The sequence below is a fragment of the Paramacrobiotus metropolitanus genome, unplaced genomic scaffold, assembly GCF_019649055.1.
Source record: "Paramacrobiotus metropolitanus isolate TYO unplaced genomic scaffold, Prichtersi_v1.0 Parri_scaffold0000036, whole genome shotgun sequence".
Classification (NCBI taxonomy): Eukaryota; Metazoa; Tardigrada; class Eutardigrada; order Parachela; family Macrobiotidae; genus Paramacrobiotus; species Paramacrobiotus metropolitanus.
In genome coordinates, this window is record NW_026570256.1 from 1 (window position 1) to 22,122 (window position 22,122).

General features: G+C 42.6%; 2 protein-coding genes across 2 annotated transcripts; both read left to right on the plus strand.

The window, feature by feature from the left end:
* The first annotated feature begins 10,559 nt into the window (after positions 1 to 10,559).
* On the plus strand, positions 10,560 to 12,846 carry LOC129589556 (uncharacterized). Its single transcript, XM_055484357.1, is given in 2 exon segments — positions 10,560 to 11,925; positions 12,150 to 12,846. Coding segments are annotated over 2 exon segments (1,824 nt in total). The 3' UTR covers positions 12,608 to 12,846.
* A 4,130-nt stretch (positions 12,847 to 16,976) lies between these two features.
* Positions 16,977 to 21,508, plus strand: LOC129589716 (uncharacterized). Its single transcript, XM_055484560.1, has 4 exons — positions 16,977 to 18,237; positions 18,866 to 18,968; positions 20,212 to 20,970; positions 21,031 to 21,508. Exons 1-4 carry the CDS (start codon positions 17,409 to 17,411, stop codon positions 21,203 to 21,205), a joined length of 1,866 nt encoding a protein of 621 aa, XP_055340535.1. The 5' UTR covers positions 16,977 to 17,408; the 3' UTR covers positions 21,206 to 21,508.
* The last annotated feature ends 614 nt before the right edge of the window (positions 21,509 to 22,122 follow it).

The following is a 22,122-nucleotide window of genomic DNA, read 5'->3' on the forward strand; positions in this document are numbered from 1 at the left end:
CGGATAAGCGGCGCTTATATTATAGGTCAGATACGTTGCATGGTGCAGATAGTCGTCGTCAAAATGCTATGGGCCGGAAAACCTTGGCCAGTGGTGAAATGGGCGTTTATTATTCATATGTTAATTGAGCGCATACTAACATTTTCACGACAAAAAAATTAAAGAACAGTAAAGGTTTCCATAAGCTACGGGTAGTGGATATAAGTTAACCTTTAAGCAGATACAAATACAGTATTTTCGATTTTGGAACGCTTGACCTTGACAAGCTATCTGTATAAGCAAAATCAAGAAACATATTGCGTTATTTGCACACAAATCTGATTTTAAAATCAAATTGTTTGTATAATTTTACTTGCGATGATAGACCACACGGGACTACGGAGACTATAGAGACTAAACGGGAGTACAGGGACTACACGGGACCACGGAGACTGCAAAGAATGAACAGGGCTGGAGACTACAGAGTTTACAGGACCACGGAGACTACAAAGACTGAACGGGACCACGGAGACTACGTAGACTACACGGGACTACAGAGACTACACGGGACTACAGAGACTACACGGGACTACGGAGACTACACGGGACTACAGAGACTACACGGGACTACAGAGACTACACGGGACTACAGAGACTACACGGGACTACAGGGACTACAGAGACTACACGGGACTACGGTGACTACACGGGACTAAGGAGACTACAGAGACTGAACGGGACTACGGAGACTACAGAGACTCCACGGGACTACGGAGACTACGGAGACTACACGGGACTACGGAAACTACAGAGACTACACGGGACTACGGAGACCCACACGGGACCACAGAGACTACAGAGACTACAAAAGACTACATCCGACTAAAGAGACCTTGCGAAACTTCTGGTATTACGGCGTACTCCGGAGACTGCCGAGGCTACAGGCGCCTACATGCGCTACGGGACTACACGTTAAAACTGTGATCCAGAAAATTGACGTGTACGAACTGTGCCATATCTAAAATCACTGGAAATTGTGATTAAGAAAAATTAAAATCAAAATAATGATCCAAAGGCTCGGTTAGAGCCACTGCTGAGGCGAACTCATTATGGGCAGAAATCGGGCTCTTATTGTATGAGTTTATGGAATTGGACGCTTGTGACGGCGGCTGAACTGATTCAGAAACAACGGAGGCGGCATTGATCTCGGCGGCGGGCCGCCACACTGCATGGGCATTCAAAGTTAAACTCCGTCCAAAGCTGGCCAGAACAAACAACAATGCAGGGAAAAAGAACCTGCGGTTTCTTCCAGGCAGCTAGCAGGCAGCTCGTGCTCAGAACTGATAACGTTCGGTGACACCTTCTTGTTGTGCTTGCGGATACTGTAGCCGATGTAGTTGACAGCACATACATTTCTCTGTTCTGTTTCTGATCGCATTTTCATCATATTTGGAGAGATGATGGAGAACAATCTGTTGACACTGATTTTCTAAGCGCCCTTAGTAATTGCGAACCTAACAGTTCAACCGTGCAGGAGCATCGAAATGGTTTTTGATGATTGACGGAATTGCGATGAAAGCGCACCTGGAAAACTGGGAGTGACATTTCGCCGCACTCTACAGCCATCACTCGCCCTATTAGTAGAACTGGAAAGACGGCAACATTTTTCTATACATAGGTTTCTTAGGTTTACAATGTATAGCCATATCTAAGCAATTGCCACTTTCCACGTTTTATCGCTTGCCAGAACGCATAATGGCAATTGCCACTGCCGGTGGCAGTAGCCAGTGGCAAGTGCCACTACCACCTTTATCCCCTGCCCTGGGATGTTGCTACGATCCATTTTGCATCAGAATTCCATGCTGGCAGTATCATTTCGAAGATCTAGATAACTGCAAATTTGCTGCAGCTTTTCGGATAACACTGGCAGAATTTTGTCCAGTACTGGAGCGCAGTAAGGCGGAAACTCTGATTTCCTGGATAGATTCCCTGACAGAGAAAGATTTAGAAGTAAATCAGTGTATTTCGCCGTATCTGGAACTGTCTTATGAGCTGAGTAGACTACGTAGAACGGACAGGTGAGGATGAAAGTGGAAATAAGTTGTGCCATAAACTGGCTTTTTGGTTTTGCAGATGGGACGAAGAACCACCAAGCAGCTTGGATGATGTGATATTGAATATATCCAACAGGATTTCCACCGAAAGTTTGGTTATGCAGACCCTTGCTTTGCTACTGCCGTGTAGTCCAGGCGACTCTACAAAGTAGCAGCTTTGTTGACGCGGCCGAACCAATCGCTTGACGGACTTCTGCCGGCCGGTGGAAGCAATATACGAGGATGCACGCAGTCAAACCGACAGTAAATTTTTCCGCAGAGACCAACCGACAACCGTGCACATAGTGCAAGCGACTGCCAACCATCCATGGATGGCTGTCACCTATACCACACATGGTGCAAACGACACCTCCCTTCCACGGGTGGCTGTTATGTGAAAAAAATAATCCACTTGTGAGCGTGGTTGTCGGTTGGTCTCGCTGAAAAAATTTACTGTCGGTTCGACTGCGCGCATCCTCATGCATGTAATGTATGTGAACTGAAGGGGCGGAGCACCAGTGATTTAAGTGAAACTGATGAAATGAACCGGTTCAATTTGTCAGTTCGAGCATCCAGTTACTCTTAACTCTAGTAGGGGCGTTCCTATGAGTTTCAGTGTATCCCTTGCTTATTTACCGGTAAGGCGGTAACTAATAACTAAGTGCTTTCTTAACAGCCGGTTTAATTACCAGTTGCTCGTATTTTGTTCCCGATGCGGACGAAACATTTGGCACTGGGTGTGATGCCGCAAGTGCTTTGTTAAAAAAGACCAGCAAGAAGCTGTTTATCAGAACGGGCCATACGCTTTTTTTAATCTTTGCGTTTGAAGATAATGCGATAATGCGACAGTGCTATAAGGCACGAACCCTTCACATGCCAACTGGCACCAGTTTCATTTGAATATATTTTTTTGAATGATAATATGAATAAATCTATGCATTCTTATTGGTGTTGTTCGTGGTTTCCAGTAAATTCAGCAGTAAATTCAGCCAGAGCTTGCCATCTAAGTACCGTACGTAATACATACTGCCATCTTACAAGTTTCTAAAACGACTGCTTCTTTTCTGTTTTTTTTCTGTTTCAAAAAAAGGCTGAGCCGGTAGACACTAATTACGGACAATTGATTCAAAATTTATAGGACAGCTGCAAATTAACGGCTTCTTGAAAGTTGATAGACAGACTGCTGCGATCCTATCGTGTAATTTATAATTTTATTAACTTTTGCAGTTAATAAATCGGTGAACGTAACGTCCGACTGATCCGATTCCGAGTATCTACGAGATCGCAAATGGCAACGAGCAAATATGCACTCGAAAAAATTGCAAGCTGCTGTAATCTTACGGAACAAATGAATTAAGCGGTTCACATTAGGCCAACCTGATGCCCGTAGCGAGTCCTTAATCAGTATAACTTAGGTACAGGCTGTAATTAATGATAAGTACAGTCTGTACTGTCTGTACTTGTACATACAGTGCAGGGACATCAAGTAACGCAAACAGTGTAAATTAAATTTCAAACACAACGCAAATTAAATTATATTTTAATAGGCAGTGGCCATCCAAATAACAATAACTGCAGACGCTGGCACACTACTTGAAATTTAAAACCGTTAATCTATCGTGTCGCAGGTCACTGTCGCTGCCGTCGCGCCATGTTTTTTGCTACGCCGCCTGCGCATAGCACCAGCAAGGTCGCGGCGGTAGCGGCACTGTCACGCTTATATACCGCGTCGCTGTAGTCGCGTCGTCTTTCTGGCTGTACCAGGGCATACCACTAGCACGGTCGCTCCTGTAGCGGCACTGTCTCGCATCCGTACCGTGTCGCTGTCGTCGCATCGTATTATTAGCTGCCACTTCTCAACTTCTCTGTTAGTAGTCGCGAAGTTTGGTCCGCAACGAGACAGTGACAACAGACGCCAGGTTTGGTACAGATCCAGCCACTTCTGAATGCCAGCTACCAGGTGATCGCAGCATAAAACGCCGATTAAAACGAAACCATCCACCTTGACGAAACTATCGAACTATGTACAGTACTAGTACTCACTTGTCAGTTTATATACGAGGAGGGAACAAGCAGTCAAGACTCGAATAGTCAAGACTCAAGACACTTTGAACACTCGTGTGGCTGCAAATCTGGCTTAACAGTCAACCGCGGAAGGCTGACAATCCACGTTTTAACTTGGCCAACGCGTTCCTAACGCGAAAAGAGCTCCTCGTAGACCTGACGCTATAACGAACTCCCACCCACAGCCAATGAGCAGGGCGCTATCCACCGAATCTTAATTGCGCATAGGACTCATAATTTTCTCCGCTTCGATTGCAACCATTGCTGTTACCAACCACCGCATCTGAACATACATGCGATATTGGATTTTTTGAATGACAATGTCATTTCTCCTTTCATAAAACAATTTTGATATTTTGTTTTTGCTGACACTTTTCCGCTGAATTTCACTCATTAATCAAACTAATTTAGAAACTAATCGATTTAGAAACGAAAGACACGCTGTCCAACGTCATGTTGGCGAACAGAACGTTTGTTACTGTGCGCTTTCTTTATCTTTATAAGCGATATATTGAATAACAGAATTCATACAAGTCGTACTGCTTCGATTTTTTAAATTAGTTATTGCTGTACAATAAAACAATCTCCACTGCAAAATACAATGGTTTCCAAAAGTAGTGGCAAAATACCGAAACTGTTTAGTTCTTTTCTCACAGCGGCGCCCGTTTTGTTTACTACCGACTGCACTACGCGATGCACTGCAGGATGTACATCAGGTTGTACTACAGTATGCCCATCGAGTTGTACTACAGGATGAACATTAGGGTGTACTACAGGCTGTACATCAGATTGCGCTGCACGTTGTATTCAATTAATTTTAAAGACCATCATTATTATAAACATAAAAAATTAATATAAAACACCTCTTGCGCTTTATTTGCTTTTCAACGTTAACTCAAGATTAAGTAGCTTCCATTCTAAAATGCAATAAATTCTCATTTCAGATTTGATTTAGACAATGTCTTTACCACGATGAACTGGATGCGCAGACTTATCATTTTGTTTTATCAAAGTTTACCATGAAGCCTTTAAAAAATCACAACCTAAAATGATGTTATTTTATAAGGGCTTTAAATAAATTGCACAATATGAAGTGCGGGCGAAGCAAAAATGTATAATTATGGAAAGTTAATTTGGACTTGCCAGATCTAACGTTTAATTTGACTGAGAATGAAAACATTGAATCTTCTAACTGAATTGATGCATAGAGCAGGTATTGACATTTTTTTTTTAAAAATGACTTTTAAAAAAAACAAAATGACATAATGGTGACCTTTTTTGTATAACGGCGCCAGTCAGGTTGTATTTCAAACTGGAGTGTTGCACTACAAGTTGCACTACGCATTGTACTGTGAGAAATAAATTAGGTCGTACTGCAGGATGTACATCAGGTTATGCTACAGAGTACAAGGTATACTACAGGTCGTATTATAAAATTTATGAAACATTAAAAAGCTACTAACATTTAAAAGTACTGTAAAAATGGTACATCACTGCTTCTTTTTCTTGGTGGTATTAATATTGAAAATACACATAATATATGTAATTTAATAGCTCTTGATACAATTAACGTGGTTTTGGTAGTTTGCTTTAATGAAGAGTAATTCAAGTATGCTGGCTGGTGGGCTAAATTTAGCTCCACCAAGCCAGCGGAGTTTCTTTAACTTTTTCCTTTCAGAATGCAATAGAAGCAGCTTTTTTCTGTAGTAGAATGTTCAGTAATTTTTTCTGAGTCTTGCAACTGTAAGTTTGTACGGATTGGTTGTATATAATCGATATGGGGACCAAAAAACGCTGCAGCTTGTCTTCAGTGGCTTATTACCATCTAAATATACAGGGCATTAATAACCGCAGTTCGACCAAGCATAATTTGGTTGAAAGTATTCTTCTCTCTGATGATAACATTTCTAAAATTTTCTGTATTTCGGAATCTCATCTTTCATCTTCGGATCCTGATCAATTATATGAAGTCCCTGGATATAAGCTGTTTCGTAAAGATCGCAGTAAAGACCACTGTAAAGTTCGCGGCGGAGGTCTCCTGCTGTATGTGCCCAATTATATCAGCAGTAAACTCGTTGATTGCAAAGAAACGTATGCTCATTGTGAAAGTTTGTGGGTTTTATTACAAATCGGAAAGCGAAAAGTATTGGTGGGTTTGATTTACCGTGCTCCGGATTCCAACGCTTCAGATACAAAATATTTGTTTGCGCATATCGATAATACCCTGTCTCGGTTCCCTGATTGTGATTACGTGCTTACGGGAGACTTGAATATCGATACTTCCATCAGTAGTACTCCGTACCACCGCTATTACCATGATCTGCAAACAAATTTTAATCTCGACGAAAAGGTGATAGGTTATACTCGCGTGGCCAACAGGAAAATGAAGAAGGATAACATGAATTCTATCAGCTGCACCAAAATCGATACTATGCTATGCTCCCCACTTTCCCTGTATGCCAGTATGCCTGCTACCGATGTCAGTTTTTCGGATCATCGCCTGTGTCGTACTGTTGCACAGTACAAATCTAAAATTCCAGTTCACAAAACAATTCAATTTCGATTGTGGAGCCATACGGACGATAACAAGTTTTTAAATGAAATCGGTGAAACAGTGAAGCGCTACGAACAGTATGATGAACAACGTGACGTAAATGAAGTTGTGGAGAATTTCGTGCAAGACCTCTCAGCTGTGGTTGACAAATGTTTTCCTACACGCTCCCGCCGTGTAAAGCGTGCATCTCCACCGTGGATGAACGATGATTTAGAAGCTATGCGAAAGATTAAAGACCAACTGTACGAAGAGAAATGCAGATCACGTGGGACACCGATGTACGATCAGCAAGCCCGAGAGTATAAGCGAGTGAAGCTAGAAGTAACGTGCAGTCCTTACGCAAATGGTGAATCAGTCGCTGAAGGGGGGAGTGTTTCCTTCCGTCTTCAAAAAAGCCGAAGTTTACCCCTTGCCAAAAAGTGTTTCTCCGCAGTGTGTTGATGACTTCCGCCCCATTTCGCTACTTTGTAATTTCTCGAAGGTGTTTGAGAAATGCGTCCAATTGCAGTTAGTGCGTTTTTTGAAAGAACAACAGATCTTATCCCCAAATCAGTCTGGATTCAGAGACGGTCATTCTTGTGAAACGCTATTGTTAAAAACAACGGAGAAATGGAAGAAGGCATTGGATAGCAGGAATGTGACAGCAGTGTGTTTTTTAGACCTCAAGAAAGCATTTGACAGTGTAAGCCATTCGCGACTACTGGACAAGATGAAGAAAATCGGAGCCGGGAATATCGTAGTGAAATGGCTACATAGTTACCTTACCGGCAGAGTGCAAAGAGTACGAGATGGGAAACGAACATCCGACTGGCTGCCATTAACATCTGGCGTCCCGCAGGGCACAGTGCTAGGACCAATCCTGTTTACCATCTACATTAATGATGTACTTACTGTTAACACAGAAGATTGTGAGGTTGATTGTTTTGCAGACGACACAATTGTCCATGCAACTGGAAAAACGAAAAGTATTGCTGCCGCTAAACTGAACGCTGGACTGGTGCGTGTCGGCCAGGTTATGGAAGAAAATCTCTTGCACGTAAATGGAAAGAAATGCCAAGCCATTTACTTATGTTCTGACCGAAACAAACAACCGGATCCGGAAGTCGTCATCAACAGGTCGGTTGTCAGCATTGCAAAATGTTTACGGTATCTCGGCGTTGAGATCGATTACCACTTGAAGTGGAGTGAGCAGTTCAGAAAGGTGCAGCGGAAGGGGAATTTCGGCATTGCCATGATTAAGCGGGCACAAGAAGGGCTCAGCATGTTACAGCGCAAAGGTCTTTACCACGCTTGCTTTGGATGCCATATCGGACACCAGTCGCCGGTATGGTCTGCAGCGTCTTCGACTGAGCGCGACAAGCTGGACGGACTGCAACGTAAAGCTTTGAAAACCATCACTGATTACAAGATGCCGGTTACTCCGGAACTGTATCAGAAGTTGGGTATTCCTCACATATTCGACCGATGGCGTCAGAGCGATGCGGTGTGGTTGTTCAAGTTCTGGAACAAAGATCAGTTCTCACTTCCGGCCTACCTCCTGGACATGATCCAAGTAAAAGATAACACCGCGCACTACAACTTGCGGAAGCCGGCCCGGATCGATGTTACGCGGGCAAAGAAAGTTTTCGGAGGGTCGACTATGGAAATGCGACTAAAGCGTCTTCTTGATAAAATTCTTGCTGTTAATCCTAAAATTCTCGAAGCTAGTTCTGTGCCTTCTTTTAAATTTCTACTCAGATCTGTTAATCTCTCTTAAATGTTTTGTTAACAGAAAATTGTTTTGTTCGACCAGACTTGAAGTCCCTTCGGGGTTGTCTGCTCTTGTGCCGTAATAATAATAATAATAAAGTGTCGTTAACATTGTAATTGTAGCATCTTATAAGGAATTATCGGAGATAATTAATGTTAATTCTGGCGAGCGGCATGCTTTTGCCTCGCCTTTGACATCAATGTTCTGTCGCGCGACAGATTTATTGGTGGCCATCTAGGTGGTCAGATAACATTTCCTGATGTTGCTCTGGTTTTCATGCTGCTTTCTGCAGCTTTGCATGCCCATCTACCAGTGGTGAAAATCTTTGATGCAGTTCACATCGATCGCGATTTTGTGAAAATTCTGGAATAAAATTCCATGTTGCTGTGCTTTAGTGTATTTGCTCCTGCCATATGCTCCTTCATTATGTTATAGCGTAATCTTGTCCGCGGCATATCTTGTCGACAATTATTACGTCGTGTCTCTCATGAATTGTATATAGCCGCTTGTGTTTCGTACGATCAATTTTTGGAGGTCCCTGTTTACGTTTTCTTTATCGAGGATCAGTAATAATTTCCCTTTACATAATAAATATTGGCTTTTTATTTGTGAGTACCACCGTATTGGCGGTCGCCCCGTTCTTCCAGCCCGGCATATTGCCGGGTGCGCAAAATGCCCAACTTCATTTGCTTGCATTCTGGCTACCCTTGTACGTGTACTCTGTGCTCTTCTCATATCACTGCGAATCAAGTTGTAACAGATTTAGCGCATCTTTATTCATATGACTTTTACGATTTTCCTGCACGATTTTTGACGTCAAATTTGATTTTTAATCGTTTTTTGCGTTATCATCTTCGTGACTCAGCCGTATCCGATTCGACAATTAATATCTTTGCCTTTGGTATTGCTTCAATCTTCCACTCTATCCTATCTGACGCATCGGATTAATTGTGGACGCTGGGATTCACAATGGGACGCACATGGAAAACGGTTGATGCGCCTGCTGCCGTCGGGCGTAACTCCAGAAGGATCTCCAAGCCTGCACCGCGACGTGGCCGGCCACCTCGTGCGCCCACTCTAAAGGTTACTACTGCTCGTCCAAAGCCTGATCGGTTGTCAGAACTTCTTGCACGTAAGCGGCAATTGTCTGCAGAAATCAATGAACTGACAGGGACTTCTGAACATTCACCAGTATCACCCCCCTCATCGTTGCGTAGTGTTCGGTTTTCTCCTTCTCCTGAGCGTACAGGTAACGGTAGCGTTGTGTATGTGCCTACCAAGAAAAGCTCTAATGCTGCAGTTCCCAGCGTTTTTAACCGGCTTGGTGTAAAGCCTGACGCATTAATTCAGTATTCAGATGATATCACTGACCTGCCAGCCGTTGCTGAAAAACTGAGCAGAGATTTGTTTGATCATTCTGCGTTCGTTGATTTCACCGAATTATTTTCCTTGTCATTTGTTTTCGAGTTAAATTTACCTAAAGTGCGTCGTGACGAATTTGTTCAACCATTATCAGCCGTATCAGCGGCCGGCCAGCGCGCTAGTGCCATGACCTTTACAATGTGGACTCGATGTTATCACATTTTCATGTCTTACCGGATTTACAACAAGCCAGAGTTTGTTTTGCCAATGTTAAAATATCTCGACATTATGGAAAGTTTTGCTCATTCATTTGACACCGCTCAGTGGTTTAATTACGATCAGCGCTTTCGAATGTTTGTTCGTATGCACCCGAATAATGCCGCCATTTGGTCTAAGACTGATCATGAAATTTATAGAGAGTGCTTTATGACTGTATTTCCCAGTATGCGTCCAAGTGGAAGTCAGGCAGCGTCTTTTGAACGTTCGACACAGTCAAGTGTTCCACCACCATCCTACTGCTGTTACAAGTGTTTTATTCCTGGCCACTGGATCCAGAAACGCCCTAATCGCCGTAAGGATCCTCCTAATCGTTACCCGGAACCCCAGCTTTTTCGCGGGCGCAACGAGACGGATGACCGTCTCTGTTCCGAATGGCAACGCGGATTCTGCACTCCACCATGCCAGTACGGGAAGTTGCGCCGCTGTGCAACGTGTGACACCGGTTCCCATGGTTTGCGCACCTGCAAGAAGCGCTCTAATGTCGGCGAAGCCGCCGCGAACCGCGTCGACACCTCTCAAGCCTGATGCGTTTCGGCATTACGTGCGCAATCATCCTGACCAGCATTTTGTAAGTGTGATTGTTGACATGATCACTAATGGTGCAGATATTGGTTAATTCGGGCCTGTTTGTTCTCGTTTTACCGCTAACGCTAAAACTGCGCGCGATCACCATGACGCTTCGCTAAAAGCTATCGAAAAAGAAGTTTTGTTGGGACATACAGTCGGTCCTTTTACGAAGCCGCCATTTAAGCATTTTTCTATCAGTTCACTCGGCGTGCGTGAAAAGAAGCTGAGTGGACATCGAGTTATTCTTGATTTATCCCGGCCAGTTGGTAATAGTGTCAACGATTATATCGATGCTGAAGCGTACACGGTCTCTTATTGTGCAGTTGACGATGCCGTTCAATTGTTGACACGTATGGGAGTCGGGGCGTTAATGTGTAAACAGGATATTAAGCATGCTTTTCGCTTATTTGCTGTGCGTTCTGCCGATTGGCCTTTGTTAGGCTATAAAGTTGGAAATCACTTTTATTACGATATTGTTCTGCCATTCGGTGGAATATCGTCTCCGCGTCTTTTTTGCATGATCTCTGACGCTTTACATTGGATTGTGGCAAATGTTTCAGGAAAATTTAGCATTTTGCATTATGTTGATGATTTCTTCATTGTTGAACTTACGGTGGAAGCCTGCCAGTTTATCGTTAACCTGTTACTGCAAATTGCTCAAGATCTCGGTATTCCTTTTTCCTTCGACAAAGCTGAAGGTCCTTCAACCTGTTTGCCGTTTCTTGGTATCACTTTTAATTCAGTGTCACAAACTTTATCCCTCCCAGCGGGTAAATTAGAACAACTTATTGCGTTAATTAATGTGTGGCTGGCGCAGCCCATTTGGTCCAAGACTGAGCTTCAAAGCCTCTTCGGCTCATTGCAGTTTGCCGCAAAGTGTGTTCCTGCTGGACTTTTATTCACGCGTAGACTAATTAATCTGCTATCTTCGCCAGATCCAAATCGAATCGTTATCACTAATGATATTTATGATGATCTTCGTTGGTGGGCAGAGTTTTTGCCAAAGTGGAATGGCTGTGCCTCATTCCTGTCTGTTAACTGGTCTCATCCTGACGCTCTTCATCTGTATACAGATGCAGCTGCCGGCACCGGTTTAGCCGCGTATTTTGATGGGGAATGGTTTGCATGCCGCTGGCCATCACAGGAAATTGCTCAACGGTGCATCGCATTTCTGGAAATCATTCCTGTTTATGTTGCGTGCTTAGTTTGGGCAGGAAAATTTCGGAAACAACGAATTATTTTTCATTGTGACAACATGGCGGTGGTTCAGTGCTGGTGTACACTTAATTCAAAAAATTCTGACATTGTGCATGCTTTGCGAAAAATTTTAATGGTTGCAGCTTTGAATAATTTTACAATGACTGTAAAACATGTTTCGGGCATTGATAATGTAATTGCCGATTCACTTTCCCGTTTCGAATTTGTCCGTTTTTGCGCAGCTGCTCCGAATGCTTGTATGCGTCCAGTAAATGTGCCTGATTTTTGGTCTGATATCTTGCAGATGCAACAGTCTACCATTTGATGCAGCATCATATTTCCGCATCAACTCGGAAAACGTATTTGACCGCATTGAATCAATTTTTGCAGTTCCTGTCTGCTTCACTTTGCAATTCGTCACTGTTTGCCGAAGTCAACGTGCTGAATTTCATTGCTCATTTATATCGTTGTGGCCATAAGTTTTCATGTGTGCGAACATATCTTGCCGGAATCACAAAATACGCGCTTGAAAGTGGTGTATCTGATCCCGTATTGTCCATAAACGTTCAACATGCATTTAAGGGATTTCAGCGGTTGGCTCGTATCATGCCTGATAACCGAATGCCAGTTTCATTAGTCATAATGCGATTGTTAAAAGCCAGAATTATTGCTTATCGTTATATGACCAATCATTACTTTGGTGCGCAATGTGTTTTGCATTCTTTGGTTTTTTGCGTATCTCTGAATTTGCAGTTTTGTTGAGCAATAAGCACACTGTTTAGTTTCGACACGTCACCTTTGATGGGCATCATGTGTCACTTGTTATTCCAAGTTCTAAAACCGACCAATTTTCTCATGGTTATACAGTGCATTTTAATTCAACTGAGCGTTCAATTTGTCCTGTTCGTGCATATATTCGTTATTCGCGATACCGTGCCCATATTGATGTTCAAGCTCCATTTTTTGTGTTTCGTGATGGGTCATCATTGTCTCGGAATTATTTTGAATGTTGTTTACGTCGGTTATTACCGGAATTTCCTGATATTCATTCTCACAGTTTTCGTATTCGCGCTGCAACCACTGCGTTGGCGATGAGTTCATCTTGTCAGCAAGTACAGTCTGCTGGACGTTGGAAATCTTCGACATTTTCAAGTTATATTCGGGAGAATCTGCCAATTCAATCATTCCGCATGTACTGAGTTCTGTTTGGGGGTTTGTTTGCGGCGTTTCTGTTTTGGTTCAATGTGCATTCATTGTGTATTTATTGTTTTCAATAAAATGCCCGGCAAACCCACGATGCGGTGTTCTGTTTACGACCACAGCGAGCGGCAGAGTTAAATATTCAGTAAAACAGTCAGATTGACTAAACTTCTGAGTAACAACTTCGCCTTTAAGGCCGTTGTATGACAAAGGGGCTGGGTGCCAACATGAGTAACAGACATTAGTAACGGTTACACTCATGAATTCTAACAGCTCTTCTATGCAAGAATACAATCCCCTTAGAAAATTAAGTAGGTTTTGAATTTCTGGTTTTAACGCTGTTTTGCTGATGCAATATCTTGGTTTTCAGTTAAAGTAAACTTTACATTTCTGGTTGACCAAAATTAACTTCCCATAAATACGTTTTAACTAGCGTACCTCATATTGCGAATTTTATTGGAAGTTCTCATAAAAATAACATCATTTTTAGGATGTGATTTTTAAAAGGCCTCCCTATAGACATCTGATAGAACAAATTGATAAGCCTACGCATCCCAGTCATCATTGCAAAAAAATTGTCCAAACCAAATTTTAAAAAAATTAATGCATTTTCTAACGGAAGCTACGTTAAACCTTTAGTTAGCGTTAAAATGCAAACACCGTGCAAAAGGTTTTTTATAATAATTTTTAATGTCTATAATAATGATGGTCTTTTAAATTGTGTCAAATACAACGTGAAGCGCAACCTGATGTGCAGCCTGCGGTACAACTTAATGTTTATCTACAGTACAACTTGATGTGCATATTGTTGTACAACCTGATGTACAACCAACAGTACATCGCGTAGTGCAGGCGGTAGTACAGCAAACGAGCGCCGCTATAACAGAAAAAGCTAAACAGTTTCGGTGTTTTGCCACTATTTTGTTGGGAAACCATTTTACTTTTGCAGTGGAGATTGTTTTGTTGTGCAGCAATAACAAATTTTAAAAATCAATACTGTTCGACTTGTATGCACTTATAAAAAAAAGCGCACGATAAGAAACGTTCTGTGCCCACATGTTTTCCACAACGTGCCATTAGTTTCTAAATTGAAAAGGTGTTTAATGAGTGAAATTCCGCGGAAAAGTGATCAGCAAAAACAAAATATCAAAAGTGTTATATGAAAGAAAAACGAACTCTGACATTGAGATTAAAAAATCAATATCACATGCAATTACAGATACATACAGACACAGTGGTTGCAATCGAAGCGGAGAAAATTATGAAGTCTTATACGCAATTAAGATTCGGTGGCTAGCGCCCTGCTCATTGGCTGTGGGTGGGTGTTCGTTAAAGCGTTAGGTCTACGAGGAGCTGTTTTCGCGTTAGGAACGCGTAACTTGGCCACTGTCAATCAGGGCATCCATCCACGGTTGACGGTGAGGTGCACGCAGATGGGCAACATTCCACGGTTGGCTGTTAAGTGAATCATGCTGTCACACACTTGACGTACAATGTTCAAACGTCTAAGAGTCTTGACTATTCGAACGCGCTACCGAAGATGCTTGCTCCCGCCTCGTACAAATCTGTGTAATAGTCTATATAATTACGGTTACAACAAACGTGCGCCGCATTAGAAACCAAAATCGCACCGCGCTAGAATCTAACAAAAACATCCGCGCCAAAAAAAAACACTGAACGCCATATGTTGAAACTTACCGATTCATTTTTTTTTCAACGGAGACGGCGATCGTGATTTGCGGGTGCCCACCGTTGGGCAACGAAATCTGGCTACTTTGAGGCTGGTGCCGCCAGTATTCGGTTTCTGACGCGGAGAGATCGTCAGATCAAGGTCATGATGCAAATTTTCCACGTCAAAACTGTCTTCCCCAACGACCTATTGCAAACAAATCAATAATGATCATATCTGTGTTTGATACTTTGATATTGAAATATTCAGTATTTGATATTTGAGTTATGTGTACCGGCCACCAAACTTCGTGATTGTCAATCTTTCCTTTGTTTCGGTGGCTGCTGCACTGATGGCTTGCCAGTTTTGCTTGATATCCTTCACTTTTCGGCCCTGAACATTTGCCGCCAGTCTCCACTTTAATGATCCGCGAAATAGTATTCACTAGAATTAGTCGGCTCAATCTATTGGTCAAAACGGCAATCAGCTCCATTACAGTTGATCTCTAGTGTCTTCCTGCATAAAAAAGGGTTGCAGTTAGCTGTACTACTTTTAAAATATTGTTAAAATACTTTTAAAATTTATATGGCGTGGATATTTACTCTGTAGACGATGTGATTGTCAAACGCCAAAATTACTTACATAGTGCATCCGATTAAATCTGCATTGCTTTCAAAACTTTTGTCTTGTATTTCTTAACGACAAGTCAAAAAATCTTAATCTACCGATATTTTGGTAAAAATTCAACTTTACCTTGATTGGTTTAGTAGGCAACGCAGATAAGTATGTACGAGTATGTATCCGTAATGAATAGCGTGATCGAAAGTTTTTGCGGTAAGAGAGGCTTTTTGAGCAGATGTTTATGCGTGACCCCTAAGACTGATGGGGTCTTCCTACAGTGCAGTCACCTTTAGCGCACCTTCAGTAAGATGCACATTACTTGCTGACAGTATTACTCATACTCGTACAAGAAGCCGTCATTTGCCGCTCTTGATGATTTATCATCTGCCGACAGGGAAGTTCTGTAAAGTTTGTAGATATGCACTGCCGCTGTTAGATTTGCTCAAAAATACGTGCCCCTTTTGAACAATCAGAATATGCAGAAGATTGCCGTGACTGTATCCACTATCCACGAACACGGTAAGTGTATTCGCCACACAGAACATCAACAGCAAAACGGTTATAAACCGGTGACGAGCGGGGCTTTTAAAGTTTTTGGCAGCCAGATTTCTCCGTTGCGGCTGCGCGCATGCTGCATCATTATTAAGTGGGAAATTATTTAAAGTCCGAGAATCAGACGGCTAGTGCACGGCACATCAGTGCGCGCGTTCTTTGCAGTGCAGTTTAATGAAATTTTCTGTACAAGAAAGGACATTGCGGAGAATATGGATGAGCCAACCGATTTCAGCAATACCGCAGTGAAGTATTGTCTACGGATGCATAAAATATCAATAGATCTTTCAGCATTTACCGCTGCTGATTCTGGAGTCAGTATTACGCAGCTGCATCGTACACGTTCGTTCGTATAATTATGATGCTGTACAAGTATTGGTAATTTCTTGATTTGTACAATTTCCGTTTTTCCAGCGATACTACTCCAGGATGTACGTATGGCGATTAGTTGCGGCGCCGTGCATGCTTATTACAGAACAGAGAGAATATGCCGATGGGATCGATGCTCCAACCAGTCTGCTGACTGTGCTGAGATTCCTGTTTAATTAAACGCAAAGTTTAGCGTTATCAAGTATGTGGACAAGTATTTTGTACCCTCTAAATTGCAGTGCATTGTATATCTATATTATACATATATAAGGGGCGAAAGTAAACGCGTTCCACCGTTCCCCTGTACTGCTGCCGTCACCCGCCTGGAGTGTGACGTTACGGCAATACATGTGGTTAAATCTGGCGCGGTACATAAGCGCCATGTTCAGCCACAACGTCAAACTCCAGTCGGGTGACGGCAGCAGTACAGGGGAACGGTGGAACACGTTTACTTTTGCCCCCTATATATCTACAATCTATACATATATTCTGTTGTACGTTGTACCGTAATAAGGATTCGCAGGCGCAGTACATACACAGTGCACAACTGCATAATATTCAATCAATACCGGCACGGGTATTACCATTGGCCAGTCGACAACAACAAGCAGGAACAACCGAATAAGCGCCTTATAAAGCAGAGCATGCATCAATTCAGCACGCGTGTGTACTGCGTACAGACAGTGTGCTGTTATCGATCTCTTTTGCATGAAACTTTAATGTGAAAGACTCTTCCCTGAATGGAAGAGATACATAACTGATAATGGTATACTGCAACGGAGCCAGCATTCTCCAACATCGGTAGTTCACAGTCACTGATTAATTTTGTCAACCTGGTACAATACCGTACGTACAACGCTGTCACTAAACCCTGACATTCTTGCCTTTCATTCTTTTATTATAATGAAAATAATATTCATAATGTAGACTTTGGCGATAGATCTCGGTCTCGGACGATAGATCTCGGATGCTAAAGAATTATACGAAACGTTGCTCATAGCGCTATCTGCCTAACCTCAGACGTCGCTACTACGGGATGAGAAGGTTGACAAACAGCCCAACAACGTTGGCTGAAATCGGAGAACTAAAGGATTGTACAAATCGTTCACGAAAACTTCGTTCCATCCGGAAGGATCATCATCCGGAGGCATCATGGAAAATTTTTTATCGGCGCGCATTGGCAGAGATCCTCTCATCACTGGCGTTTACGAACGTTTTGCTGTCGATATACTGGATGAGAATGTCACTTATCGTGGGTACGTTTGTGCAGTCGATGATGACCACTGTATGGTGCGAATTGGCTCGATGCAGGAACTGCGACGTGTCGCTATGGATAAACTGCATCTAATGGATTATCGCGAATGCAAACGTATACATCCTCACACTGTACCGGAGGAAATTGACGTACTGGTCAGTGTTGATGACAATCAGCCAGAATCGTGGCAGCCAGCTAGTATTATAGGCGGCAAATTAATACAGACGTTCTCGTTGGTACATGCAGAAGTGAGCCTGCCGGGTAATGCGCCCAGACAATTCTGTGTCCTTGATTCTTCCGGTGCCGCTTTTAAACGGATTCGCCGCCGCGGTTATCTTGGAAATCGCGTTACTCCGCAGTCGTTTGTTAATCAGCAGATCCCGGTTTCAAAGTTTACTTCGTATTGTACACACTTCGCTGATACTCTGCAAAAAGTTCGAGAAATGCCACGATTTCACAGCCGCTTCATGCAAGAGACTTATGGCATTATGTTCCTGGGTGCGACGGATGATCACATTGATCTGTTGGTCGAGGAGAAATACAATCAGAATGATGGCGTTATTCTTTTGGTGGAAGGAAAACCCAGTTACAAGCTACCGGACCACATAATGTATGAGCGCATAGCGAATGCTGTGGATCGGTTTATGATAGACTTCATGCGGGCAACAGACAAAATTGCCAACACCGTTCTGAAAGAGCTTGTCGCTCTAATCGATACGGATCAAGGTACTTATTATGCATCCTAACCGCAATAAAATTAAATTGCTCCAGCAAGTTTAAACATTTCACGGGTTCGGCTATGGTTAACACTGTAACAAGAGACCGGCATGCTCCTCAATACGCAAATTCTGACATCTTTCCGCTGACTGGTATCCGACCAGTGCTGTGCAGCAATGTGCACTATGGCGCATGTGTCATCATTCATAGAGATAAGCACGGGTATTTTTAAAAAACTGCGCTATCTTGAATACGTGCCATATGGTTTTTTTGACCATTCGGAGCGCAGATAAGCTCCGGATTGTGATGACACACGTTACCAGTTGTTATCTACTGCGCGTTATGTACAAAAAAAACAACTGGGGTTTTTATAAGAAACAACTCTGTATCTTTATACGGCGTGAACAGAATCTGGCACTGAACTACTGTAGTATGCGAGGGATGCGTAAAGAATAAAAAACTTGGACCTTTAAGGATAAGTGCAGTTACAACAACGAAGTGAGGGCGTCCGTATAAAGCGATAGCCAATTCGGTAGTCAATTTGCAATTTAAATTTTATTACGCACGAGATCGTGCGCACATATGTTATGATTACAATGTAATGCTCCAGGCTTAAGGCTGTATTGTAATGTTTCAGACTTGAACAAATCTCACGAATTCCATTTTGATGATGTACTTATGGAGCTGAGCACGGAAGTATTTTCTTTTATGGACGTGTATGACCAGCATCAACTCCGCAGGTAGGGATGCGGCTTTTTCTGACATGAAGGATCGCATACGCAAAGTGGGTTCTTAAATTGACACGCATGAGAATAACCGTTGCTGTCGTTTTGACTGGGGCTGAACGGAAATAGGCGAGGGCTGTAAGTTTACGTGAGTTCGGTAACCCATATTCTGACTATGACAGATTGTCAGCGTGTCAGACAGGTCGGAAAATCAGCTATCACTATTCACTAACACATACACATTTCGGCATTCATAAACTGTACTTAGCATTAACTGACAACCAAGCGATTGTCAACAACGATAAAAATAATCAAATTCAAAAGTTCTTTCCCTAATTATCTAAGAATTTCTGGTTTTCCATTATTTCGGCGTTTCCCAAAAATTGCCCACTAGTTACCGGCAGTGCCAGTATTCACCACCCGCGCTATGCCCACCCGCGCAATTTGCCCACCCGCGCTATGCCCGCAGCAGTTCTTTACTTAACAGCAGCAATTTTTTAACATACCAGATGGGGAGTGCATAAAGCATAAAAATAAAGTTGAAACTGATGTCCGTTGGAATAGAATAAGTATTTGCTTTTCAGGAGATCACCTGGTTACTGGTTAAACTGAACATCACACAAATTCAATACCAAGTCATCTAGCAGTGGTTGTCAAATTTATATACGGTAATTATAATTTACCCGTTACAGCAATTTCACCATACCAAGCATCAATCACCCTCCAAAACCATCAATAACTGCTTGCGGGGCTCATTTTAAAAAAACCCGGCCAGAACGTTTTGGTTTACTTTAAAACCGCTCCGACTCAATTAGCAGAAGAAGATGTGCAAAAACTGTAGTAAAGTTGCTTCTCTATTATTTTCCACTTGAGCGTCACCATTTTACACCATGCATCGTAGATCAAAATTAATACAATACAGGGCGCAAATACAACACATGTATTTAGTTCTGGGTCCCCAGCCATGCTCAGTGACCAAGCGAACAAATAGGTCGAGTAAATGGCACTTGGAGCGAAATGGTTTAGGCCAGGGGTAGAAGGGGCAGTTTAACCTCAACTCTGGCAGCAGATTAGAAGGAATCCTTAAACAACTGTAACGCTGCTGCGTGATAGATTTTCGCTTGACCGTAAAAATGTGCAGTGGGCGTAAGTGGCTCTAGCACACCGAAAAAACCATTTTGAGGGTCCAGGTTAGAGCAAGAGAATTCCCAGTTTTCCTTTGCTCGTGATACTTTGAATAAGCTTTTTATTTTTTTAGAACGTCCAAATTTTTCCATCAACGGTTATTCTGTAAAGCACTTCGGCGGTGCGTGATGTTGCCAAACCAACATAAACATTCCATTGAAAGTTTGAGGGTCGGCCCATCCGGCTCTGGTTACCGGGACTTGGCATATGTCATCGGGAGCACAATTAGCCAAGATGCCAGGATTTTGTATTTCATCGATGACTGGGAAGAATGCTTGTTCACCCTTGTGAAAGTCCTAAAGGTCATGGACGTGCAACTCGACTGGCTGGTTATCGCCAACAACTCCAGACTTTTGCTCAACGAATTTTTGCGATTTCCCAAACCCTTTCCCATGGTGTATACATATGATTTCGTTACTATGTACGGAAATTATCTCCATGCAAATCAGACAGATATTTATAAGGATTACGCTTGCATTTGCCAACATCTAGCCTTGAAGAACTGCTGTTTCAGTAGCAAGTTATCGATATGCTTCAGAGAAGTGTTGTGGCTAGACGATGAGCTACTGCATCGGGTTAGGGGCCCTGGACGATGGAATTTAAGATGTTGCCGTGATCCGTTTTTTATTGCGATCCCACGATGGTTACACAGTTTTTCGGAATCTGCGGCACAAATATACGAGGCTTCCTTCCGGTCTGCACTAGAAGACCATTGTCCAATGCTAACAGAACGCGCAATGGATAACCTTTTCCACTGGCTGAATTCTTTGACAAGCGAGGCTTGTGAACCAAAAGGTTGCATTTGGCCGTTTATTACGCTCTCCTACGAACTGTACGCATCGAGCAGCAAACATAAGCAAAAATGGCAAACTAAGTGGATTTAACTTTGCAGGTGGAACGAAAAGCCACCCAAGCATTTGGACGACATTGTAGCCGATATATCTCGTAAGTATTCGCCAAAGAGCTGCATTTTGCAGACAATGGCCTTGCTACTGCCGTGTATTAGCGGCAGTTTTTGCTGTTTTGCTTATGTAGTCGATGGAGAAGCATTACAAGGTCCAAGGTAAAATGGCTTGAAATGCCTGAATGCAGACTAATTTTACCGACCTTTTTAACTACCGCGCTTGGTTGTTTGTGCGATGCTTTTTACATTTGTATGATATTCTTAAACAGCCAATTCGGAACTCAAATACACATGCAAAACCAGTCAAGACTATAAGGAACAGTAACCTCCAAATAGTCAAGAGCGCTCGCCTTATTCAAGTCAGTCTAACGAAAACTGCGTACTGCAAAATTGCTGCAGCCGTTAATTACTATTAAACACCTTTAAATTTTATGTTATTTATTTATCTGTTATGTTATTGCACCAAGTCTTCGAGGTTATCGATCATAAAAGCAGTCTGTCCGGGCCCACTAAATTCGACACCGTGCACCCAGTGGACTTAAAAATATATATTTCTACATATGGCAGTGAATACTCGAAAACTTGATCGCGCACTGCATATTTAATTATTCGGAATGGCTATTTTGCCGCAGTCTTTGCGATAAATTAGCCAGTTATTTATTTTGCCGCCTATTGTTCCTACCGCAGCAAAACAGCCTTAGCCGGAATCATTATGATTCCAATTTCCAAGGTAAAGTAGGTATCAGACAATAATAACGCTTGCAGACAGAGTATGCGCCTATGCGGTAACTGTATCCCACTGACTGCGGGTCATTTTCCCGAGCCGAACTGCAAATTCGTTTCTCGCACGGCAGTCTGAATACTTTCTGTGTAGTTTTATATTAACGTTAGCGCCAGATAGCTATGACATCGGTTTGCAAACAAAACGCTATAAGTATGCGCCACATCATCATCACAAAATGCCAATTTGAGGCATTGTCCGATAAAAAGCATTTGCAGTTGGATGTGTACGAGTATGTCTGTAGACTGTACGATCTACACAATAACAAGAAAAAACAGAATAAATTCTGCGCGGCTTTC

Excerpts from the sequence above, each read along its gene's own strand:
- LOC129589716 (XM_055484560.1), top strand. The coding sequence starts at position 17,409 with ATGGAAAATTTTTTATCGGCGCGCATTGGCAGAGATCCTCTCATCACT. Across the intron at positions 18,969-20,211 it reads GACCAGCATCAACTCCGCAG|AACGTCCAAATTTTTCCATC; the intron begins GTAGGGATGCGG and ends TTATTTTTTTAG. Across the intron at positions 20,971-21,030 it reads ATTACGCTCTCCTACGAACT|GTGGAACGAAAAGCCACCCA; the intron begins GTACGCATCGAG and ends TTAACTTTGCAG.